Source organism: Crocuta crocuta, unplaced genomic scaffold (assembly GCF_008692635.1).
Source record: "Crocuta crocuta isolate KB4526 unplaced genomic scaffold, BGI_CrCroc_1.0 scaffold431, whole genome shotgun sequence".
Classification (NCBI taxonomy): Eukaryota; Metazoa; Chordata; class Mammalia; order Carnivora; family Hyaenidae; genus Crocuta; species Crocuta crocuta.
This window is the reverse complement of record NW_027528859.1, coordinates 1,866,750-1,892,946: the sequence shown is the minus strand read 5'-3', so window position 1 is coordinate 1,892,946 and position 26,197 is coordinate 1,866,750. Positions and strand designations below refer to the sequence as shown.

The 26,197-nt window shown below is 47.0% G+C and overlaps 1 protein-coding gene across 1 annotated transcript in view; it reads right to left on the bottom strand.

The window, feature by feature from the left end:
• Nucleotides 1-26,197, bottom strand: part of GABBR2 (gamma-aminobutyric acid type B receptor subunit 2) — a 351,725-nt gene that overhangs the window by 137,293 nt on the left and 188,235 nt on the right. Inside the window, exons 7-12 of the mRNA XM_077756059.1 lie at nucleotides 25,072-25,228; nucleotides 24,699-24,751; nucleotides 24,161-24,289; nucleotides 24,046-24,111; nucleotides 17,805-18,005; nucleotides 2,017-2,253 (exon numbers count right to left, since the gene is read on the bottom strand). Coding sequence (XP_077612185.1) covers nucleotides 2,017-2,253; nucleotides 17,805-18,005; nucleotides 24,046-24,111; nucleotides 24,161-24,289; nucleotides 24,699-24,751; nucleotides 25,072-25,228 — 843 coding nt within the window. The remainder of the gene's footprint in view (nucleotides 1-2,016; nucleotides 2,254-17,804; nucleotides 18,006-24,045; nucleotides 24,112-24,160; nucleotides 24,290-24,698; nucleotides 24,752-25,071; nucleotides 25,229-26,197) is intronic.

Here is a 26,197-nt window from a genome sequence, read left to right as displayed (position 1 = left end):
GCTGTGGGTCTGCAAGAAGGGAGGCTGAACAGGCAGGGCCCTGTGTTCCTTCTCCTTTCAACTGAGGAGCTTCTCTCCAATCTGTATTATGTACCAGCACACGTAAGATTTTACAGGAGGTTCTGAGGATAAAAACAGTTGTTTTGAAACCAAATCTTTCAAGGCTGTTCAAGTTTAACGTGTGAATCCAGGCGGCACTGCACACACGGGCGCTGCCCATAGCTCTTCAAAGCCTTACTCTGAACTGTGGGAGCAGAGGTCAAGGGCTCTCAGGTCAAGGGGGGGCTCTACTCCGGGATCCTCCTTTCCAGCAAGCCTCGGCAGCAGGCCACTGCCCGGAGCAGAGCATGTTAGCACCGCCTGCGGGGTCTGTTAAGCTGCAGCAGCTGGGCCCCTACTGTAGACCCAGATTCAGTAGGTCCAGGGTTGGGTTCCAGAAGGTGCAATTCCAACCAGCTCCCAGCTGGTCAAGGCGCCCTTTGAGAATCACTGGCCTACAGGATAAAGGCCGGCCTCCTTAGCGTGTTCCTTCAGAAGTGCCCCTACTTACCTTCCCAGCCTCGTCCTCCCCCTTCCGAATTATCCCAACAGAGAGATTGTCCTGCACACACTCACGCACATCTCCCTCACTCACCACGCTCCATCTGGCCAGACTGCCAGCCCCCACTCTCTCTGCATGTCTAAGGCACTGCACCAAAGCTCCCTCCTCCAAAGTGTTCCCTGAAGTTTTCATCGACGGTCACAGAAACCCCTCTGTGGTTCAATGGTTTGTCCTGTGGTGCTGAGTGCTTTTAATTCTTATTATCATCTGTGTCCAGCTCTCACCCCTGCGTTTGGACCGCGGGCTCCAGGACGGGGAGCCTATCTTTTTCACCTCAGCATCATCTACACCCTCAGCACCTGCACAGGCTCTGCCAACCAGACCAACAGCCAGCAAGCCTGAGCACACACACAAAGGAATATGAACATTTAAGAAATACACCAATCCACTCATCTTGTCCACTCTTGTTAATATCCCAAGATAGAGATGGATTCTCTAAGTGGCTCTTTAAATTAGAACACAACATAGGACTTTAGCCATTTCGACCTATTCTTTAGGCAAATTTTCCTTCTTTTCTGAGAGCAGAGTCAGTGACAAATACATCATCATGAGACATAACTAAGTACCACTTATGGCCGTTACCGGGAGGTAGCGTAATGCAGCAGTTCACAGATAGACCTAGGTTCAAATCCCAGCTATACCTCTGATAGCTGTAGAACTTAAATGCTCTGAGCTCCAGCCTCCTCACCTTTAATTGGGATAATAGCAGCATTTACTTCCAACGGATGGAATATAGATATAATAAGACAGTTATTAACACTAACAATTTCTCGAGGGCCTACCATGTGCCTAGCCTTAGGCATACATGATTGCATCTAACCTATATGAAGTGCTTAGCTAAGTATGTAGCACATAATAAGGATTAAAGAAATGTTAGCGATTATTAGCATTGCTGATTTTCACAACTTCTATGCAAGACATATATTTCTATCCCCATCTTCCAGATGAGAAGCTTGAGGCTCAGAGCAAGTAGCCTGCTCGACAAATACTAGCAGATTTTACTTTGCAATGGCTCACCTTTTTACCTACCTCATGAGGTAAGTATTATGTCTGTTTTGGGAATGAAAGCTCTATGGTTTGGAGCTTGAAAGACTCAGGATTTGAACCTGACTTTGGGTCTGGAGCTCTTGCGGCCCCTATCCCCCACGTGGTGAATTTCAACTGCTCTGTGTGCAGTCAACTCATTATGCCCTTTGTAACCCACAAATTACAGAGAAGCATTTTCCCAGCGTGTCAGAGAGCATCAGCGAACCTGTCCCTCATTTTAGCAGCCCTGCAATCCTGCCACCCACAGGAAATTGCTTCAGTGATCACAGAAAACGGGCCTTGTATCAAAGGGCATGTGATGCAGCCCTGATCGCCTTGTACGCCTCCAAGGGCACAAGGGAAAGCAGAGTCTGGGGTGTGGGACTGACCGTGACCCCGAAGAAGTTGGTCTCATTCATGGCGTTGAGGATGATCCTGCCCAGGGTGTGGTCCGTGTAGTTGAAATCCTGGATCCGCTGGTGCCGGCTGCTGGCATGCAGCGTCTCCATGGCCCTCTGCAGCGTCTTGGCGATGACCCAGATGCCGTCGTAGGCATACCCATGGAACTTGCTGGGCCCCACGTCTGACCGCTTGTTGTTGTACTCTCTCTCATACTGCTGTGGAGTCTGCAAAACAGGGGTGGGGGACGCCAGGTTACCACCGGCAGCGACATCAGGCACATGGTGCCGAGAACGGACACTCTGCAATGCCCACCATGAGCCAGGCACGGTGCCAGGCTCTGTGCGTGCATTATCTCACTAAATCCTCACAACGCCCTCACACGGCATCAGAGTTATGGGAAGTGGGCTTGTCCAGGACCGCACGGCTAGTGAGTGGCAGGACCGAGACTTGAACCCTGGCTGTCCTGCAAGGCTAGGGTGAAGGAACAGCGCACCCAGGCCAAGCCTCCCTGTGATGTTTGCAGGGCCGATCCTTAGTACCTGTGTAGGACCCCATTCCGAACGTCTAAATATTTAAGTTACAGACAAGCAAATAAACTGTTCAATGAAATATTTTCTATCTCCCCACAATAAATATACCTTCCTAATGATATGGAAGGCCAAGCTTGAATTCTGAATTCTGGGGCTCCTGAGAGCTTCAGGCTGGATATAGAGGCCACTAGGGGTGGGGATGGGGTGGAGGGGGAGCGGGCGCTGGCCTTCTGCTGGGGCCCACCCCTGCAGCCATGCCCTGCTGGGTCCATACCTTCTCCCCTTCAGGCATCGGAGCCTCTTGACCATCCTAGAGATGCAATCCAACCTCAAGAGGGCTGACCCCAGGCAAGGGCTCCCTGGCCCTGGAAGTGGCTCTAGCTGTTTGGGCAGGGAATTCAGAGCCTTGGAGGTGGTATAGGGGGAAGGGGGTATAGGTTCGGGGCCGGGGAGGGTGTGTCCCAGGGGTCTTACGGATCCTGAGCGCCTTAAGTACCCCAGCGAGGCCTTCCTAGAGCATGGGGCCTAAGCTGGACATAAGAGCTGCCCTGAGCCTATACTGTGCCCCTCTTTCCTCTTCTGTAATATAGCAAGGTCTGTGAATAATCCAGCATTTTAAAAAAAGAATTAAACTGAATCGAATTTCAGAAAAGAATTTCATTGGTGACATTTACATGCTGATTGTGGCCACAAAGTAATGAAAACCTTTTTACTTCAGTTACTGAGGCTCACACATCCCAACGGGTGCCACTGCAGGGGGACATGTCGCCCTCAGCCTTTCCATGGGCCTCTCAAGTCCCTTCTGTACTCCTCTGCCAGAAAGGTCGGCAGAGCCCTCAGCTTAGCCTTTGGAGAAACCCTCTTTGGGGACAAATCACACAGAGACCACTGACACGTTGATGGTTTATACTGGGAAGGGCTCTTAGAGATGGTCACACATGCTCCCTCCACCTGCAGCCTGAGGCACAGAGAGGTCCAGAGACTTGCCCAAGGTCACACAGCTTGTGTGTGTAGGGGAGGGGGTGGGTGTGTAGCTGGGATGACCCCATTCCATCTCTACTACTTCTCTCCTTTTTTTTTTTTTTTAAATTTTTTAAATATTTTTATTTATTTCTAGGAGAGAGAGAGACAGCGTGAGCAGGGGAGGGTCAGAGAGAGAGGGAGTCACAGACTGAAACAGGCTCCAGGCTCTGAGCTGGCAGTCAGCACAGAGCCCGACGCAGGGCTCGAACCCACGAACCGCGAGATCATGACCTAAGCGAAAGTCGGACGCTTAACCGACTAAGCCACCCAGGCGCCCCTACTTCTCTCCTTTTTAACTTTTGAGGACATTATTGCTTTTTGAAAACCACCCCACGCTGTTTGGGGCCAGACCCAGTACCCAAGGAGGGCAGTGAACAAGGGCTGCGTCTCATGCCTGGGGCCCGAGTGAGTCTCCTGCCCTTGGCCCAAGGCGTTAGCAGAACAGGGTCGCTGTCCCCGGCCTGGGGACAGCCAAGTGCCTCCGATTGTGGACCCTGCAGGCAAGGAATTCTGCCAGACCAAACGGGAATGCTGGTGTCCCGGCAATGACTCCTCCTTCTTTCTCGCTCCCATTGGATGACTCAGGTCTTATCCCTCTTTACAGTTTTCCTTGGAAATGCGTCACGTCCAGCCATCACATTTGTTCATCACTCAAAACACAGGGCAGGAACTCCCCAAATCCAAGGGTTCTTCGAGGAGGCGGCACCGTCTCTGGCCCAGCCTAGGTCCCTGAGCCCCTCAGTGTCCCTCACACCCTCCACCCTCACGCGCTCCCGTGAGGTGAGGCTGCCTTCGGCATTTCACTCCTCCCCGGAGAGCACGCGGGTCTGTTATGAGGCGCACGCTCTCCCTTAGACCTCTTGGGTCCTTTGATCACATCAAGTTTGTTCGCACCTCAGATTTTTGCAGTAGCTGTTTCCTCTGCTAGAAAGCCTCCCCAGCTCTTTGCATGAATTCTCTCCATTCAAATGTCAACTCTCGTCACTTCTCGGGATGGCTTCCCTGACCCACCCTTTCTAAAAACTCCTCACCCAGGCATTTTCCAGCCACTGGTTTTATCTTCTTTACTGCACTTTTTGCGTCCTGCCATGTTCCTACTTCTTCTTTTTACAAATAGTTTACTGTCAAATTAGTTTCCACATAACACCCAGGGCTCATCCCCACGAGTGCCCTCCTCCATGCCCATCCCCCCTCCCCCCCCACACCCATCAGTCCTCAGTTTGTTCTCAGCATTCAAGAGTCTCTCATGGTTTGCCTCTCTCCCTCTCCCCCACCATTTCCCCCCTTCTTCTCCCCCTTGTTCCTCAGTTAAGTTCCTCCTAATCCTCCTCTACGTGCAAACATGATATTTGTCCTTCTCTGCCTGACTTATTTCGCTCAGCATAACACCCTCAAGGTCCATCCATGTTGCTACACATGCCATGTTCCTACTTCTGTGTTGATTTGCGTATTATCTGTTGTTCCAGCCCTCGCTCCTCCTCGCCCCTCCCCCTGCAACTAGAATTCAGCTCCATGGGGTCAGGATGTTACCTGTCTTGATCACTGAGGTATCCCCAGAACCCAAGGCAATACCTACAGAGATCCTTTCCAAGCCTCAACTTCTCCATCTGAGAAATGAAGAGGTTGGATCAGGTGATCTAGAGGTTTCCTCTCAGCAACATAGGTAAAAGCCTGGCACAGTGGTGATGACAGCTCATTTGGAAGTCGGCAGGGCTGCCCTCCAGCCCCAGCTGTGCGGTTTGCTAACTGTGACGTGGGGCACGGTCCTATCTCCTCCAGGTCTCTGTTCCTCCCTTGCTGGTTGGCCATGAGGGTTCAGTGAGATGAAGCATGCAAAGTGCCCAGCCCAGTGTCCAGGACATGGAAGGTGCCCCACAAATGCCACTCACTGTTATAGTGGCATTTACTATTACTCCTTAATAGTAAAGGAGTCCTGCCCAACCGGGCCACCCAGCGGGGCTGCTAACCTGGGATGCCCTGAAGAGCCACAATTCTACCCACATCTGTGCTGACAAGGGTCAACAGTCCCTCAGGGCGGGCACATCCTACTTTACTTCCTTTTTTAAAATTTAAATCCAAGTGAGTTAACATAGAGTATAATGATGATTTCAGGAGCTGAATTTAGTGATTCATCACTTACATACAACACCCAGTGCTCATTCCAACAAGTGCCCCCGTTTAATACCCATCACCCATCTAGCCCATCCCCCACCCACCTCCCTCCATCAACCCTCAGTTTATTCTCTGTATTTCAGAATCTCTTATGGTTTGTCTCTCTCTGTTTTTATCTTATTTTTGCTTCCTTTCCCTTATGTTCACCTGTTTTGTTTCTTAAATTCCACATATGCATGAAATCATATTATTTGTTTTTCTCTGACTGACGTATTTCACTTAGCATAATACCCTCTAGTTCCATTCACATTGTTGCAAATGGCAAGATTTCATTCTTTTTGATCACTGAGTAGTATTCCATTGTATGTATGTGTATACATACATACATATATATATACACACACACATATATATACACACAGACATATATATACCACATCTTCTTTATCCATTTGTTAGTTGATAGACATCTGGGCTCTTTCCATAGCTTGCCTTTCGTTGAGAGCACTGCTATACACAATGGGGTGCATGTGCCCCTTTGAAACAGCACACCTGTATCCCTTGGACAAATACCTAGTAGTGCAATTGCTGGGTTGTAGGGTAGTTCTATTTTTAATTTGTTGAGGAACCTCCACACTGTTTTCCAGAGGGGATGCACCCGTTTGCATTCCCACCAACAGTGCAAAAGAGATCCTCTCTCTCTGCATCCTCACCAACATCTGCTGTTGCCTGAGTTGTTCATTCTAGCCATCCTGACACCACCTTACTTCCTTAACAGACCTCCCATTATTGGGCATTTACGCTATTTTGAATTTGTCCCAATTATAGGACTGCAGAAAGCATCCTTGTATCTAAATTTTCTGAACACATACTGGTATTTTTTTTTTTTTTTTTTCAGAATAAACTCCCAGAGACATAATTGCTGAGGCAAAGTATATAACAAACTTAAACATGATTCACCCATATTTGGGCCAAATTATTCTCCCAAAAGACGAGAAGTTAAAATCCCACCGTGTATGAAAGCACTCACTTCCCTGCATCCTTGACAACAATAGGTATTTTGATTTTAAAAATCTTCATCAGTTTGTTGGGTTCAGAAAGAAAAGTGTATCTCCTTTTAATTTTAATTTAGATTTCTCTGATTCCTGATTAGAGTGAGCTCCTTTCACATACTGATAGGCAATTTTTATTTCTTAGATGCACTTCTTTATGCCATATTGCTATGGTGATAGTCACACCTTTTGATGTTTTGTTTTAATGCATCCTTATTATTTTTCCACTTTTTACTATTTAGCTATATTTTCTTTGATTTTTAAATATGATTTGGATCTTTTTCCGGTCATTAATTTCGCTATTGGCTATGTTAAAAGTATTACAAATTACTTGAATTTGTATTTCTCTAAATGTGTTAGGCATCAAAGGAATGACGTCCCTTTGACTTCTTCTCTCTTGGACTTTGCTCCCATGAGCTTTCTCCAATACACACAAAAGCATCGAGGGCTGGTGGGGTCTGTATTTGAACCCTGTTTGTTCAGTCTAATGATTATATTCAGATGATATTTCCAGACCTCTTTCCTACCCAGAACATGCCACCGGGTCATTCTTCCAGGTTTCTATGACCCTTTTCAAGTCAGGGGTCCAGACCCGAGGCGAACATTCTCAGTGTGATCTCACCAGCAAATAAATGAGTATACTTTTTTAGCTTCCTTGCTATACTTTACTAGGGTTATTTCTTTGTGAGGACAGTAGGGGGACCAAAATCATATCATTTGTTCACACCTTGGGGCCCCTATGCATACTTCTTACATGAGTACTTGTAAATGCACATCTTTTCTGTTACATAACACTGTTCTTCACGTGGGGGGTGAGGGGTAAAAGGTGGGTGGGAGGACAATGAAAATATGGCTGTTGACCTCATTTCTGTGGGAAGAGTCCTTGGAATGGAACAGGTGTAGCTAAGCCCGGAAAGGTGACCTCATTCTTACTGTCTTCGCAAGCACAGAGTTGAAGTCATTGCTACCACATTATATCCCAGACCATTCATCACGTTCCAGGTGAAGCCAGCAACAAACTCCCTTGGGCAAAACAGTGACAGCAGGGAGAAACACTCTCGCATTTGTCTGAGAAAAAACTAATAGTTGTTCTTCAAGCCGGGCCTCCGATTATTCAAGGCAGAATTTCTTCCATCGTTGAGCTGACACTGAAGGCTGATTAATTACTCATTCTCTGAGGTCAGGTTTATCATGAGATGCTAAAAGTTTCTGAGAAAATAACTTTATATAGTTAGTCCCAATTACTGACAGGTTGTGCTCCAGCATATTTTTGAAAGGCAGTTGTTGGAACTCGGAACATATTTTCCCACAGAAACTATGTTATAAATAGTGGTTAGGCTCCCAGGCTAGCCCACACAAGCTCGCTAACCCACAGTGTGACTAAACCTTATGGGTCTGTCGTTTCAACAGAACCAAGCAGAGCCCTGCTTCCTGGGAGAGGGGAGCCTCATGGACAGAAGGCAGGAGACGGTGAGGAAGCCGTCCCCTTCCATGTCTCCAGCCACTGGCAGAGTTTCTCTCTAGCATCTAGGGTTTGCAGATCACAGAGTCTCATTTGGAAGGGCCCCTGGGGGTGGGGGGGTATTTAGTCCCCTTGCTCCTATATTCCAGCTTGGGGAGCACCTGGGGACCTTGTTAAATGCAGAAGCCAGGACCCTACGTTTTGATTCAGTATGTCTATGAGATAATTTAAGAATCTGTATTTCTAAAAATCTTGCAAGATCTCAATACACAAATCAGTTACCATGGATTAAGCCCCTCCTACAATCTGATTACTGGATCTTCTCAGTAGCAACTTCCAGATGTTTGCTGAGCTCCATTTTTTAGCTTCCTCTGGCGCTGAGAAGCTGTCTTTCCAGGAAGAACCTTCCAGTGAAGGCGTGCTTGCCCTCTATGAGACTATGCAGCACCTGCAGCACGCCTATAACCTGTATTCCACGTGCAACGTCTCCTCGCGGAGCTGTTCCCTCTTGTGCACAACAGCCTCTCAAAGAGCTGAAGACAGTGGCATGCTATCCTGTCCCCAGGGTGCTGTCCTCTACCTTTTAGGCAAAATAGTCTCCTTTCGGATTTCCACCCTGACTGTGATGAAATGGCTTATATCAGACCAAAGCTCCCATGGAGAAACATCCAGAGAAGCAGAATAAAATATAAAAATAGCCATTCAAAGGCATCATAAAGCAACCAGGACATCTAGGACTTGAGGGCCAAGATGCTGGAGAGAGGAGAATGCTTTGAACAGAGTCAGCTTTCTTGGCTGTTTCCCCCGGAGGCACTTGGTGATTTGTAAGTAGGAAGGCTAGCTGCAGGGAACCCAAGCTCTGGGTCAGAGTCTTCAGCAGGGAGAGGAAGACACAAAACCATAGTTCAAGGCTATCAGGGTTGCAGGGCTTGTAGGGCCCAAGGTCTTGAGGAAAAGGAAGTACAGAAAAGTGAGCCCACTTATCAGACTAGCATTTGCACTTGAAATACTTCATGGTAACTAAGCTGCATAAAGCAAGAGGGTAAGAAGCCAAGAAGTTGCTGAGGGGTTTAGAAATGAAGTAGGGTAGTTGGAGTCTCACAGGATCAGGAAGCCAAAAGTTGACACCCAGGGCCAGTAAGCACCCCAGGATTTCAGCTAAGAACACGGAAGAACAAATACGAGGAATAAGGGCAAACCAAAATAGACCAGGCCTCATAACAACCAAAACCAAGCCTGGAATCATGTCAATCCTTCATTGATTGGATTGAGGTGATCTTCCCCTAGTCTAACGGCCTTCTTGAAGAGAAATAAATCTCTGAAGAAAGATAACACATTCTGTAGCTGCTACATTTTTTCATCTCCAATTAAATTAATAAAATCTAAAAGATACACCAGGAAATAGGACCAAATAATGAAAAAAGTAAAGGGAGGAAGGGAGGGAGGGAGGGAGGAAGGAAGGAAGGAAGGAAGGACAGATGGGAGGAAGGGAGGCAAAAAGAGAGGAAGGGAATAAAGAAGAAAAGAAGAAAGCAAAGAAGAAAAATAGACAGTAGAACAGACCCACAGGTGATCCAAATTTGGCATTATTAAGACATGGCTTTAAAACAGTAACATTTATGTATTCAGGAAAATAGATTAAAAGATACAGAATATTATCAGAGAACTGGAAGCTATGGAAAAAAAATAAAACAAAAAGTCTAAAGATGAAGGATATGGCAACTGAAATTAAGAACTCAATAGGTGGCTGAAGCGGCATATTATCAGAGCAGAAAGTAGGTTAGTGAACTGGAAGAAAGGTTAGCATAGCAAATAGTAATAAATATTCAGACTGAAACACAGATGTCTAGCATATGTATAATTGTTGTCTTGGAATATGAGAAAAGACAGAATAGGCAGAAACAACATTTAAAGGGATATTATGCTAGAATCTCTCTAAACACATATCAATCCACGGATTCATGAAGTTGTATGAACTCTGTGAACTACAATCAAGATAAACCAAAGAAAACTTCATTTCAGTACAGCATAGTAAAACTGAGGACCAAGGCACAACGTTTTAAAAGCGGCTAGAGAAAAAAAGATGCATTACCTTCAAAAGAGCAGCAACACAACAGATGAACATAGGGGAAGGGAAGGAAAAATAAGATAAAAATAGAGAGGGAGGCAAACCAAAAAGAGACTCTTAAATACATAAAACAAACAGAGCTGCTATAGGGGAGGTGAGTTGGGGGGATGAGTTAAATGGGGAATGGACATTAGGGAGGGCACCTTTGGGGATGAGCACTGGGTGTCATATATAAGAGATGAATCACTCGGTGTTACTCTTGAAACCAAGACTATACTGTATGTTAACTAACTTGAAGTTAATAAAAAAGAAAAACTTCATAATGAAAAAAAAAGAGCAACAATAAGCCAAGCAGCTGAATTAATAGAAATAATGGAAGCCAGAAAACAAAGAAATCACCTTACAGTGGTGAAAGAAATAATGGACCATTTAGAATTCTATGCCTCAAAATTTAAGATGAAAGAAAGAAAATTTCAGATGCCCAGAAACTGAGTGAATTTGTCTCTAGCCAACCCGCAGTAAAAGAAAGACCAAGAAGAGTTCTTCAGGTAGAAGAAAATGATCATAAAAAGAACAGAACTTCAGGAAGAATTGAAAAGCAGTAAAAAGTGTAAATATGTGAGTAGATCTAAATGAAAAGTGACATCGTGGCCAAGAACATCCAGGAAAATCTTTAAAAAGAAGAACAAAGATAAAAGATTACACTCTTAGGTATCAGGTCTTATTATAAAGATTAATACAGTGGTATCGGCTAAAGGATATGCAAATGGACCTATAGTGAGAATGGAAAGTCCAGAAACAGATCCATAAGGCACACTATATACATGACAGAGTTGACACTCTAGCATAGGGGTACTGGTGGTGAGGATGACGGACTTTTCAGTAAAGGGTCCTGAATCAACAGGTTATTCAGATGGATAAAAAATGGATCTTGATCTTACCTCACACCATACATAAAATCAATTTCATGTGGGTTCTATATCGAAATGTGAAAGGGAAAACAAGATTTCTAAAAGATAAGATAGGGAAATATTTTCAAGAGTGTGGGTGGGCAAAGACACTTAAACAGAGCACAGACATACTAATGACAGAGAAGACTAATAAACTGGACTACATTAAAATTAAGAATTTATGTTCATCAAAATACACCATTAAGAGTGAAAAGGTAAGTTCAAGAATGGGAGAAGATATAAACAATACATATAACCACCCAATGATAGAAGTGCAGAATATAAAAAGAACTTCTACAAATTAGTAAGAAATAGAGAATCCAAGCAGAAAAATGGGCAAAAGACTTGAACAGGAAATTTGTAAAAGAGGGTCTCAAAATGGCCAGTAAAGATATGGAAAGATACTCAATTTCATTAGTCATCAGAGAAATGTAAATTAAAACTCGAATGAGATACCACTACACACCCACTAGATTGGCTAAAATTAAAAAGCCGACAATACCAAATGTTGGTGAGCATGTGAACCAACTGGAACTCTCAATCACTGCTGGTGGGTGTGTAAATTGGTACAACCACTTTAGAAATCTGTTTGGCAAGGTCTACTAAAGCTGAACATATGCATACCCTGTGACTCAGAAATTCCACCCTACATATGCACCCAATAGTAATTTGCACATAGATTCACCAAAATACATCAAATACCTAGAAATAAATCAAACACAGTATGTGCAAGAATTCCATACAGAAAATTACAAAACATTTCTGAGAGAAATTAAAGATGACTTAGGTAAAAGCAGGGATATACAAAATTCATGGATTGGAAGATGATATTATTAGGTCAATTTTTCTGAAATCACTCTACAAATTCAGTAAAATCCCAATCACAAGCAGATTTGTGTGTAGGTGTGTGTAAACTGACTCACTACTCCCTTCTCTGGCCCTGAGGCTGCTGTGCTAAAGGAGAAAGAGAACCACAATATTTTGAACACCTATTGTGTGTTTGGCACTCTGCAAGATACTTTTCTCTGGTTCACTTGGTCTAATTCTTTTATCTTATAAAAGAGATATTATTACCCCAATGTTGTGAATGAGAAACAACTTCAGAGAGGTCAAATGACTTGCTCACTGTCACTGTATCAGTCGTGATCACTAGCACTAGGCCATCTGATTCAGCTGTATATAACAGAAAAAATGATCAGTGGCTTGGAGATAGTTTTGTTTTCTCATATAAAAAATGTCCATGGGTAGGTGGTGCAGAACTGCTATGGAAGCTCCACAGTGTACTCAGGGAGCCAGCTGCTGACTGTGTGCAACACTACCCTAGAATGAAGTTTCCTTCTCATGGTCACTTCTTGACCCAACGTGGCTGCTAGACTCTAGCCATCCCATCCATATCCAGCCAACACACAGGAGAAGGGAAGCTTTCCCGTTAAAGGAGACTTTCACAAGTCTACTGACATTCCATTGGCCAGACTTAGAATCTGGTTACATCCAACTACAAGGGAAGCCAGGAAATGTCCCTTTTCAGTTAGATGGCAACATACATACTTAAAAACCAGAGTTGCATTACTGAGGTGGACAGGGATTGTGGATGTTAGTATGGACAACTAAATATCTTTCAGAGTCTCCCAGTTGGGAAGTGGTGGGGCCAAAATTCAAATTTAGCCAGTGCTCTTATTCCTTAAGACCCTCCACAGGCTACCACACCCTTCTCCCTGAGCCTGTGTCCCTCTGCTACACTACCTGTCCCCCATCGAAGTGAATTCCTAGGGAAGCAAAAGGGAAGGGGAGTTTCTTGGGGAAGGTGGGAGGCAGAGGCAGTGGCACTGTGAAAGATCACCACCCCAGGGAGCATGCCCACTTTTCCATGGCCCCTTCCCTTCCTCCTCTCTAGAGCCTAGGGTTTCCCTAAAAGTTCCACGTTCTTTGTCAGGGAGCTTGCAAGGCAGTGACAATGAGATGGGTGCAGCTCTTCCTGGGCCATTGGCTCTAGTTGAACACTCACTTGATTTGTGTTTCCTCCAGTTCTGCCATGTTGAATCAATAGTCACGGGTGGTTGCAGATGGTTCTTAACAGAAAATGTTATAAAACTCTTCCAAAGTCCAAAGAATGAGCCTGTGCATTTGATGGGGGATTGAGGTCACCTCTGAGGTCCCCAGGGATTCCAGGGCTCTGTGAACATTTCCATCTGGTGCTTTGGTCCAGCTCTGTGTCTCAGGAGGAAAGGAAACATGTCCAGGGAGGCTGAGCCATCACCAGAGAAACAAAACTAGAGTTTTAAATGCTCACACTGGGAACACACGTAACGGGATTTTGAAAAGTGAAAGCTGACAATGAAAACCACCAACGACAAAGAGTCTCTACAGGGGAGCACAGTGGTAATGGGGAATCTCAGTGAGGAGAACGAGCCAGACAGCAGAGCCGAAGCAAGTGGTCAGAGACCGTCCTCACAAGGTTCCAGAAGACTGAGCTCTGGATGTGCTCAGGGAAGCCTGACGGTCTACACTTGTCCCGTCACTGGAAATTCCAGTAGGAGGAGAGTGATGAACGTGCTCTGGAGGCCCATGACCTTGTTATTCTTCCTACCAGAATTCTCCTGGGTGCAAGGGAAAGAGTTGGGGATGTCCTGACACTGGCAACAGGTGTATGGAAGAGGGAAACTCCGAGAACACAGTGCGAGAGGGCCCACTGTTCTGTCTGATTCTGCAACTTTCTCTACTAGGAGTCACTTGGGGACACCAAGGTTTAACATTATAACCTGTCACACAGTTCGCTGTAAGAAGCCAGTACATATTTACACAGAGCCAGAGGACTCAGCTGTGGAAGGACCCCTGCAGCTATCAGGTTCAAATCTCTCATCCTCAGTTGAGGAAACTGAGGCTGGGGCGGGGGTGGGGTGACTAGCTGTGGAGGCCGATGAATTGGTGGGAATGCCACGATTTGTGCCAGATCTCCTGATCACCAGACCCACCCGGGCTCTGTCGGCGCTGTCCCACGACCTCCTCCACGGGGCAAATCTCCATCTTCCTCTTATAAGGACATTCACCACTGGATTCAGGGTTTACCCGAATAGTCCAGGATGCTCTCATCTCAAGATCCTTACATTAATTACATCCAGAAAGATGCTTTTTCCAAGTAAGGTCACATGCGTAACTTCCAAGGGTTAGGACATGGACATAACCTTCTTGGGGGCCACTATTCAACCCACTACAAGGATCTTGGGTGTGTCTCCTTAGCTTTGTCTGCCCCTTAGTGTCCCTAGTGAGGATGGCAAGAGCTCACTGAGTTGGTCCTGCAAGTGTCTGCTTGTCTTCACGGACACTGATGGACCCCAAAATATTGGCATCAGCTCAGCAGCCTGTCGCCACCACTCATGTATAACACAAAGTCAAATTCAGGAACCATTTCCCACCTCTCTCGACTTTCCTTTGACCATAGACTCTTGGAGGTTAGTTGGGGAACCTGGCTGTGGTCAGACCACAATTAAGAATGTTTTATTCAACTATGGGCCCCACACCCCAGGGAGAGAGGGTTCAACAAGGGCAAGTACAGAGGGTGGGCTAAGCATGGAAGGCACTGGGGAAACACAACCTGTTCAGGGCCAGGACTGGGGGAGGCGAGCGAGGCATAAAATTGAAGAGGGAGCCAAATAACTCAGTAATCAAGATAAGTGACATTTTAAGGCAGTATTTAAAAAAAATCAAAACAAATGCCAAAAAAAAAAAAATCCACGAGGAACAAAACATCAGAATTTAAAATAAAGACAAGATCCGGTCTTGCCATTGTGTGACCTAATCACTTAGCTCACCCCAATTCCAGTCCCGGGAATCTTATCTTCATTTAAGATTTTGGTGTTTTGTTCATCATGGATTTTTGTGTGTGTTAATTTTGAATTAAAAAAAAAATATTGCATTTGGATGAAAATGCCTTTCATCTTGATGACTGAGGATTTGAGCATGGCCTTAAATTTTGCCCTTAAGGTCTGCGCTGGGCATGTGAATTCCAGCTGGAGGGATTTGGGCTGTTTGGTTTTGGACAAGGGACATCTCTGGGGATACGCTCACAGCAGCAGGACCTGGATGGGCCCGAGGGGCACGGGGGAGGGGGATTAAAGGAGAAGTAGCAAGTCCTCAGCTACTGAAGGATCTGAGAATCTGACAGGAGGCTGGTCTAGATGATCTGTAGGAGAGCCCTAAATCCTTTGCTTTCAAGAGGCAGACACCCCAGGTTTTCCTGTATAATTTCAATCATCTTGTAACCTCAAGATAACGTAAGAAATGCTGTCTTAATTTTTTTCAAGTTTATTTATTTTGAAAGAGAGAGACAGAGCACATACTGGGGAGCGGCAGAGGGAGAGAGAGAATCTCAAGAAGGCACCATGCTGTCAGCGCAGAACCTAACTCAGGGCTCACACCCACAAACCATGAGATCACAACCTGAGCCAAAACCAAGTTGGATGCTTAAATGACTGAGCCACGCTGGAGCCCCAGAAATGCTCTCTCTTGCTTCAAACCTTAAAGACAGGGGCTGGGTGTCCTGGAATTTCAGAAGCTCTCCCTGCTGGGAGCCTGGCTCTACTCTAATGGCACTAACTCCCTCCTGGGAGGCTCATGCATGTGTAACCCAGACTGTGGGCTGAAGCAAACAGCCCCAGAAATAGCCACAGAGCATCCCATTCCCAGACACAGAGTTATGCAGGTGAGGTCAGCCTCCTCACGAGCTCCAAATAAAAATATTAAAATGAAAAAAATTAAAGTCAGTGACCTGGGAGATGCTGTTATATATAAAGTCAGAGCATTTCCTTCAAAAGACACTACAAAAAATGCTCTTCCTCAAACTCATTCCTGTGTGCTGCTCACACTCGGGCGTGTATTGCTCACCCTGCACATCAATGCTGCTCAGAACGACATTCGAGGCCCTTCTCATGGTGTCTTATGACCCTCACGCACCTCACCTCACAGCCCTCATGCATAATCTTTTCCATCTTTGGTCTCCTCAGTCCCCAGTTCAGTTATCGTGCTGTCTCCTTAGTCTTTGTATTTTCCTCAAATATATTTTTAAAAATAGTTTATTGTCAAGTTGGTTTCCATATAACACCCAGTGCTCATGCCCACAAGTGCCCTCCTCCATGCCCATCACCCCCCTTCCCCTCCTACCCACCCCCATCAGCCCTCAGTTTGTTCTCGGCATTCAAGAGTCTCTCATGGTTGGCCTCCCTCCCTCTCCCCCACTATTTGAGTCGGGTCTAGGGTGTGCCTGGACTCAAGTCTCTTCTGATAAGCTGCAAACTTTGACAGCGTTAAAAAATCACAGTTACCAAAATAAAATGAGTTGTTTCTGCACATTATTCAGCATCTCAAAAAACTTTTCTATATGCTCATTGAATTTTGTATGAAAATATTTCTTCCAGCATTTTCTAGCCAGAGTGTTTTTCCAATATCCCTCAGGTGTCAGCATGAGCTAAAGGGTTGTTTACAAAATATGTCCTAATGATTTGCCAATTTTTTGAGAAATCAATAAATCATTCTTATAGAGTTGTTTCTGATTGAGATTAAATAATGGATAAATAATTTATATATAAAAGATTTTATATACATGGATATATGTATGTGTGTGTGTGTGTGTGTGTGTGTGTATATATATATATATATATATATATATATATATATATAAAACTTTTCCATGAAGTTTAATTCCTTCAACGGAACTGTGGTCGGCTGGAGGAATTAACCATCTGAGCTCAGAGAGGACAGGAGAGAATTACATGGGCTGCTGTTCTCAATTCTGGCTGGTGGTTGGAACTAAGAGACAGATGTTACTATATTCATTCACCAGGGCCGCCATCACTTGATTCTTGACAATACCCTGATAGGTAACACTCGGGAACTTGTGAAATACTCAGGAATGCCACATTACTGGCTCTCACAGAACCTCCGAGATAAGCAGGGAGGGGTCAGTAACGCCTGTGGGAACATGTGGAGACGCTGTCCAAGGTGCTGCTCCCGGTCATGACAGCATTGAAGGACCAGGCACCATGCCAGCCACGCTGCATGATTTGCCACCAGAGGAGGGTATTTTCACTGCTACTATACAGATGAGGAAACAGTGGCTTGGAGAAACCAAGCTCAAGGTCACACAGCTAGTAAGTGGCAAAACTGGGGCTCAAGCCAGTCTGGCTGGTCTACGGCACGTTTGCCAAAGTCTACTTAAGGGGGTCTGTCTTCCCTTCTAGGCTGACAAGAGCATCAGCGAGCCTGAGAAATGACATTCCAGGTCAGACATACATGAAGTGAAACTCTAGCAGAGTCTATAGTTGGTGCTATAAAATTCACACTCTATCGCTCACATGAACACTGTGTTTTGTGCTTGCAAAGCACCCATACCTCATTTGATCCTCACAGTTCCTTAGAGGGGCATGCAGTGGACGACTGGGTATCTGCATTTAACAGGCTCAGAGAAGTCATGTGATTTGCTCAACACCACACAGCAAAGGCTAGAACAAGAACTGAGTACTTTCAACATCACCAGACAAGATGATCTAAAGAGGGGGCTGAAGTGGTCAGACCCCGGCACTGACCTTTCCTGAGATGGTCTTGATCTGCTTGGAGCTCAGGGGCTCAAAGTCCACACCGATGTAGCCCTCCATGGCGGCAAGCAGATTTTTCCGGAGACAGCGGGATGAGTTGGCTTCTGTGTGCACCTGCTCCCACCACGAAGGCTCGTACCAGCCTGGGATAATCCACTGGTATTTGCTACCATACATGTTCTCCTCATATGCCTGCAAGAGATAGGTTGACCATGAAGGTACCAAGAGTCAAACATCTGTTCGAGGCTTCATGTCCTGTGAGAGGGCTGGAGGGGGCCCAGGTCTCCTCTTCCCAGAGAATTTATCAATTTTTCTATTATTTGCTGTGTTATCTCTCCTTGCTATCTCTCAAGAGATCCAAGGTAGTTTATAGGAAACATATATAAGGAAATAATAAATACTGAATAAATACTTAAATATGAGGGCCTGACCAAAGCCAGATGAGGACACTATAAGAAAACTATAGACTGATGTCCCTAATGAATATAGTTGCAGAAATTCTCAACAAAATATTAGTAAACTTAATTCAAGAACACATCAAAAAGATTATACACTATGACCAAGTGGCTTTTATTCCTGGGATCCAAGGATGGTTCAGCATTCACAAATCAATACATGTGACATGTCACCTTAGGGGAATTAAAGATAAAAATTACATGATCATTGCAACAGATGCCTTCTGTGCACTGTCATGAGCTGTGCACACTTTATTTACTTATTTATTTTTTTAAGGGGGGGGAGGGAGCACTAGTGGGGGAGGGCTAGAGAGGGAGTGAATCCCAAGCAGGCTCCACATTGCCAGTGCCGAGCCTGACGTGGGGTTTGAACTCACAAATCGTTGAGACCATGACCTGAGCCGAAGCTGGAGTCTTAACCGACAGAGCCACCCAGGCGCCCCTGAGCTGTGCACACTTTAAAACGTGAACCTTAAATAATCCTGCAGTTCATTTCTGGGGAGCCATGAACACGTTGGGAAACAACCGATGTCACACCCCTCTGTGTCCATTAGCCTACAGCAGAGGCCAGGAGAATGTGGCAAGAGGAGCTTGTGGGATTGCTTTGGACTCTGGGAAGGTTCCAGTTGCCCTTCATTAGGGTCTCGATGCCAAGCCAGGGCCTGCCCACAGCAGAGTGGGCCAGAGTCCCTCAGAGCATCTGTTCATTAGAGAAAAGTTACTGTCCAGTCTGAGAGTTGCAGGAGTGCTCCTCCATTCCAACATCTGGGGAGGCAACTCTTTTTAAACAATCTTAAAGCCTAAGAAACCCCATCCTGCAGTGTAGAGCACCAGGGTACATATGAGTTAGAATGCTTGCTCCTTAACTTAAGCTCAAAGCCCATCTCCACAGCCTCTGCTCATTGGTTCAGTGAAGCCTTTGGAGAATAAATCAAAACTATTTAATGAAAAAGTCCTTCAACTCCCTCAAAGCAGTGATCACACTGCCTTTTCTCTAGACTCCTCTGATGATACGGGACTTTCACCTCCCCAATTCTAGATGATATACTTCTCATAATGCATCCTCAGATCACGGTAATTTCTCCAGCAGCTACATTATAAATGTTGCCCCCATCACAACTGTAGAAAACGCAGATAGCCCTCATCTCAATTACATGATAAAATCCCAGCTCAACAAAGTCAGGCAATCTCCTGGGCTTCCCTCTAATGAATGTGGTTTAGTGCCAAGAAACTTTCTTTTAAAGAAAAGATAGTCCCAGATTCTGTCTGGAGGCTAGACTTTTGAACAAAGGGCTCATTGCAATGATCCCAGGTCACCGTATTAATGGCAGAGTCTGTGAGACTTCACAACTCTCATCTTTTATTGAAAGGGAGGAACACATATCTTCAGCCCCTGTCGTGTGCTTGGCCAATTACACATGTTATTTTGTTTTCACAACAGCCCTATGAGGCAGTATTATTATTTCTATCTTTCAGATGAAGAAATTGAGGCTCAGAGACTAAGGAATTTGCCCAAATACATACAGCTAAGTCAAGGGGACAAGACTCAAAGTCCACTTTTGGTAGTTGCCCTCTTTTCTTAGCTAAATAAATAAAACTTTTTGGAAGCTTTCTCAATGTTAAAAGGTGGAGGCAAAAAGATAGCCCCTCTCATTAGGAACGTCTGTTAAGGAGGAGTCCACAGATAGAGCAGGACAAGAGGAGCTCTGATCAGACACGGGCAGATCTGCCTTCCTTTCTGAGGACAAAGACCTCGTGATAATTTAGAGGCAGCTCAGAGCAGGAAGTCAGGAGCCTCCCAGAGACCTGCCCTGGCAGCTCTTTGACCTGCCCTTGTCTCATTAAGAGCTGTGCCTTGCGAGTGAATTTTCCAGAAAATAGAAGCTTAGTCCATCTGAGTGACAACATACTTTGTTTAGAACATTAGTCAGTTTGGATGAACATAAACATTCTTCTACTGACCTTCCGTAAGAAACAGAAAGGGAGATCACAGTCAAGTGGCATTAGATTCTCTGCTGCACACCAGCTGGGTAAGTCTGGTGCACAACTCCTTGGGTCTCAGTTTTGCTATCTATAGCCCGTGGAAGGCAAAGCCTAGCTCAATGGGTTGGTGTAAGAATTAAATGAGATAATACGTGTACCGTACCAGCCAACACTACATTCAGGAACATTTTAGGAACTCCTTCCTGTTGCCTTCTCCTTTCCGTAACACATAGTTTTATTCTGAACACCCGTCACTGTGGTGGGCTGTGCACAGTAATGCTGCTGGGTCTAGGGTGTCACTTTTCACAGCCATCAAGTCCCTGTCCTCTCTGAATTTGCTGCCTTTAATCTGCTATGGCTTGGAAGGCAGGGCACCTGGGCTGTTAAACATGTGTGTAGAACAAAAGTAAATAGGATTTGAGTGAGGGTCTAAGAGGGTTTCCTGCAAGGTAATCCTTGCAAGGACTGGTTTACATATACCATCCACCATCGAAAGCAACTGAGGGGAAGGCTCGAGTCCTCCATTCTGGCATTTGCGTCTTCAGAAGGGCTGAGGTTGCTACCGGTGTGAGCTGGGAGTAGCTGCCGGTGTGCTAGTCAGTCTCCCTGTGCCAAAGGGGGGTTTCTGTAGGGTGGGGTCCGCCCCTCCCTGGGTTCCCCAGTGCACAGCACAGTGGCTGGTGTGCACAGGGCACCTGATAAATGGGGGTGCAGGGCCCAAGGGAACACCTTTCCAGTTTACGTGGTCACCTCAGTTTTCACTTTCTCTGCCTTTGGTGGGAACGTGATCTCAGGACTTGCGGGCCACCACAGGGCCCTGCCACGTGGCCACAGGCGGTCCCGAGCTCACCTTCTTCGGTCTCAAGGACCGCTTTGGTTCTCATCAGCTGCAGACAGGTAACCATGATATGAATTATTTTATAAAGTCCATTGTCCTCTTTTTATAATGTTTCATTTGGCTCCTTCCCTCCCCACGCAAGACGGACATCTCCCTTCTCATATTACAGTTCACAACAACGATAGTAATAAACCCTCACATCGGGAAGGCAATGAACAGTTAGGATGATGGCCTCCCTTCCGTGGCCTTATTTAGGCCTCTTGACGACCCCGGGAGGTGGATGGGGCAGGGACTGCAGCTTCTATTTTAGAGGGGAGGCGGCTGGGGACCAGAGATGTCAAGTGACCTGCCTGAGGTCACACAGCTGGTGGGGCTAAAACCAGAGCCCAGGCCGGAGTNCTCCCGAGGTGGGGGGTGGGGGGGTGGGAGGGAGAAGACAAAAACGACAAGACCTGATCAAGCTGTGCTAAGCCCAAATGAACATTTTGCCACAGGGCTATAAATAGGTTTGCTGGAGTCTGCGCTTCCATTGGGTGGCGGCTCCAGGCTCGAGAACACAGCAACACGCTGCAGAGTTTGCAATGCAGCATTTGGCTGGCAAAGCTACGGCTGTTTCCATCTGATCTGCACCCCAATCCGGACACAGGCAGGAAGGCTTTTTCAAGGGTTGGGGGGAGAGTGGAGGGAAGGAATCGGCTCTGAGCAGCCCCTCCCTCTGCCACCCACCAGTCCTGATCTGGGAAGAAGACACGGGCAGACCCTCCTGGGGGAATCTCCCAGACCTGCCAGTAGAATTGCTTCCTAACCAGATAAGACTCCAAGCCCTGGGGGGCAGATTCCATCCGAGGGTTGGACACTTGGAATAAACAGCCGACAAAATAGCTGTAAGGAATTCCTCAACAAAGCCACCCGCAGACCCTAAGAGAAAGCCCATCTCCAAACACCCACCGTCCAATAAGAGGAACGTGGGACGAGAAGGTGGAGGGTGTCCCATGCCACGTGGGAGGCAGGCAGCCTGGGGTTTTGGGTCAAGAGGAAGACAGCACTCCATCTGCTCTGAAGCAGAAACCATGGCTGGAAGTGCCGCCCTGAAAAGAATCCCAGTGCGGGGCACAGAGAGAAGCCACAGCCACGCCTCCACTTGGGTTTGGCTCAAAGTAGAACACGAGGCCTGTCTGCAGTTTTCGGAAAAGGGAGATGGCCAGCGACCAGTGTGCTGTCTTCATGGATCATTTTTATTCATTTATTCCTCCCGGAGTTAGTACCCATCATGTGCGAGCTGTGTGTGAGGCCCCAGGGATACGGAGAAGGGTGGCGGGGGCAAAATCCACCTTCGTCCCCCCAGAAGAGATCACATTCTCTGATACAGAGCATTATTTTCCTTTTCAAAATGGGCCATCTCTGGACCTCAGATGGTAACGTGCAAGGTTTTATGAGTAAAGGTTTATGAGTAAAACTTGATGAGCAAGGTTTTGAAGTAAAAGGCATTAAATCAATTTGCTCCATGTTTTCAGTTTTTCTCATTGTTCATCCTTAGATTCTCATATGGAAAGACCCCTTGTTGCCCTTAACTGGAGTACAGAATGCTAAGTACACTCTTGTAGGGACCATCTGATAAGTAAACTCACCAGCCATCAACAGTCCATTCCATTCTCAGACACCTGAGACTTTACACAGACAAACAGAAGAAGATTGTGGACACTTCCTGAGGGCTCACTATCCATCCAGCGCTGTGCCAAGTGTTTTTGCTCATCTAATCTTCACAATGGTCCTATGAGATAGGTGCTCTATCATCCCCACTTCACAGATGAGAAAACTGGGGCTCCCAATGTGTCAACAACAAGCCCAAATTCAGCACCCAAGCAGCAGACCGACTCCTGGGCTCTAAGCTCTGTCCAGGGTCTCCAGAAATGTCAGAGAACAGAGGCTCAGTCTGTGAGGAGGACTCACTGGGGAGACGCCGACTCACATGACCGGGCTCCCATTCTGTCAATTTTTCTCTGACCTGTGGCAGGGGAGAGGGAGCCAGGTGTCAAAACCGAAAGACTTATTTCCTGTGTTAGAACTCGGGCAAGTACTTAGGTTAAAACGTCACACGGAGAAAAGATGATTAGATTGGCAACATGGTGGGGTGCCTGGGTGGCTCAGGTGGTTAAGCGTCCGACTTTATGATCTCATGGTCCGTGAGTTCGAGCCTTGCATCAGGCTCTGTGCTGACAGCTCAGAGCCTGCTTCGTATTCCGTTCTCTGTCTGTCTCTCTGTGCCCCTCTCCTGCTTGCGCACTGTCATTCTCACTCTCTCTCTCAAATATAAATAAACATTTAAAAAAGACTTTTAGTTTGGGAATCAGGTGAAGGGAATGGCGCCTTGGCTCTGCCAGAAACTGGGTCTCTATTTCCTCATCTGTAAAGTGGGATAATGATAGTTGTTTCACACAGTTATTGAGATTAGATGAGATAAGGCATAAAAACGTGCTCTGTGGCCTCTCACACACCAGACAATTGTAAAGAATTCAGGGGCAGATACTGAACAGTTGAGAGACTATTCTAACCTTAAGGCTCTGAGCTCTGCTGCAGGGCTGGGGGTGGGGGTCTGACGCACCTCAGCCTCGCCCGGAGGTCTGGCCTCTCAGCGGGAGAGGCTGTGCAGTACAGCAGGCCTCCATCGAGCATGGCTGAGTGGATGGGCAGAGAATTAGCCGACAGGGCTCAGACCAGGAACTGGCCAGTTGGTTTGGTCAACTGAGGCCCCTAGTTCCTCCCACGACTGCACTGTTCTGAGCCTCGGAGGCTTAGCTCCCCGAAAAGACGAAAGCGCGGTGAATACATCCCTTCTGCTTCCAACAACTCCTTCTGTCCTATACCCTGCTCAGAGCAGGCAGCCAGAACGAGTCTGAGAAAAGGCTTCGTGAAACCCCCCCCAAAGGCACAGTGCCACGGCCAAAGTCTTACTTACACAGCAGAACACTTTTGCTGCCATATTCTGGTCAAACTGGCCCAGGATGATCCTCACGTCGTTGCCCTGTGGACAGAAGGACACGTAAGTGAAGGAGAGTGGATGACAGGCACACCTGCAGGCTTGAGGCCACGGGCCTGGAACGTTCGTGCACCCCCAGCTCCCCGGCCAAGAGCTCCGCCCTCGGGCTGGTTCTCTGGCCCTCTCTGGGGCCAGCTCCCCCTCGGCTCCGGGGCCGCCTTCCCTGGTGTCAGGGACAAGTCCGCAGGGGCTGGCGACTGGGAGGGGTGTGGGCAGCACGCCTCATCTTCACCAAGGGCAGGCAGACCCTGCCGGGCCCCGAGACGGTCTAATCTCCTTCCTCATACACGGAGTACTCACACCCAGGGAAACTGAAGCCAGAGGAGGGACAGGGGCTCCCAAGGTCCCTGGGGGAGTTGACAGCAGAAATAAGACTGCAGCCCCCCCCCCCCCCCGCCGCCACTCCAGTATTTTAGACTCTTCTATGCCTTCCTGGAACCCACAGAGCTTCCCAATTAAGAAGTGCCAGAGTCTCTTTGAGTTCTGAGCTTTGTTCAAATCTTAGCTCCAACAAGCCTCAGGGTATCTCAGGCCACTCACTCCTTTTTCCATCTTTGCCTCAATTTCCTCACCTGTACGACGACGGGCGTAATGGCAGGGCCTAATTCCAGGGTCGTTGGGAGGGCTGGAGAGACGCAGCTTCACACAGTTCCTCGCACAGTGAGGGCCCAGTAAATGCTCGCTAGTCTTAGGATTCTATAACCTCCTCCCAACCCACCTTTCACTCCAAGAAACACTTGTATTTGAAAACTCTATAAATGGGGTTGCACTTACTATCTCAGTGTGTGTACTGACCAGCAGCTCCCCCCACTCATGTATTCATTCAACAAACATTTACTGGGCGTTTGCCTGAGGCTCCCTCCAGGGTCAGGGTCAGGGGCCGTCGGTTGCTGTGTGGGTGACAGGGGTCCAGGCAGGACCCTGCTCCATAGAGAACAGGCTCACCGTGGCCGCTCCAGGTGGCATCTGGACCAGCCGGGCCCTGGCCCACCGGCCGGCACCCCACCCCAGTCACTTCCTGCCCTCCGCCCTGAGGCTCGGCCTCGCAGGTGGCGCTGCATTCCTGCAGTGCTGCCCGTCCTCTCCGGCAGGCCTCAAGGCCCTTTGATGCATAAAGAAGAGAAACATGCCTTTAAAGATCAGTTTTTAGCATCTTTCAAAATTGGAAAGTGCTGACTGGGAGGCCATTTTACTCATCATGTACTTTAGCAAAATAAAAAAGGCTTGGATTCTAAAATCATCCTTCGTTTGCAAGCAAGAATGGAAAGAAGAGGGGGGAGAAAACCCTGCTCTGAAAGGACTTTAAAAGATCGTTAACAGAGCAGTTGAAGGAAGGCGAGCCTTTGTCATCACCGTGTCTGCAAGGCTATAAAAAGTTCTAAGCTGCTTCCGTTCTATGGACTTGCTCCCAGGCACGCTCCAGGGTTTTTCTGCTTGTTTGTTGAAATCTTTTAGTCCTTTTTGCTGCTAATAGTATTCGGCCAGCCAGCCAGGCAGGCAGCAAACACTTATTGAGTATCTACTTTGTGCCAAGCTCTGTGTTGCTAAACATGGTATAGAAGAAATAGCTTATTGGATTTTAGAGTTGGAGAGGCCTTAGTTCGAATCCCAGCTCCACCACTGACCAGCTGTGTGACCCTGAGTCTTAATCCCCTAGAGCCTCAATTTTCTCATTTTCAAAAGAGGGATAATCCTACCTACCTCGCCGGGCGGCCGTAGGATGCATGCTAATGAAACCCACTCATTGGCTCCCATGATGCTCCCTCCTGGCTCTTTCCTTCCTCCTGGTCCTTCCTGCTCAGACTCTGATCAGCTCAGCGCCCTTCTGCCCGTCCCTTACTGCTGGTGTTCCGCGCAGGTCTGCCCTCAGCTCGGTGCCCTCAGCACTCTCCTCGGGCAGCCTCGTTCACGGCCCCGGTTGCAACTGCAACAACTGCGTGTGTGGAGGCCCGACCACCCTCCCCAGCCCCGACTCTTCTCCAGCTGCCCACTAGACCCCTCCACTCGGATTCTCCCAACTACCTCCAGCTCAGCACACCTACAGCCCTTCTCCCCTCCCCCGTTGTCCCTC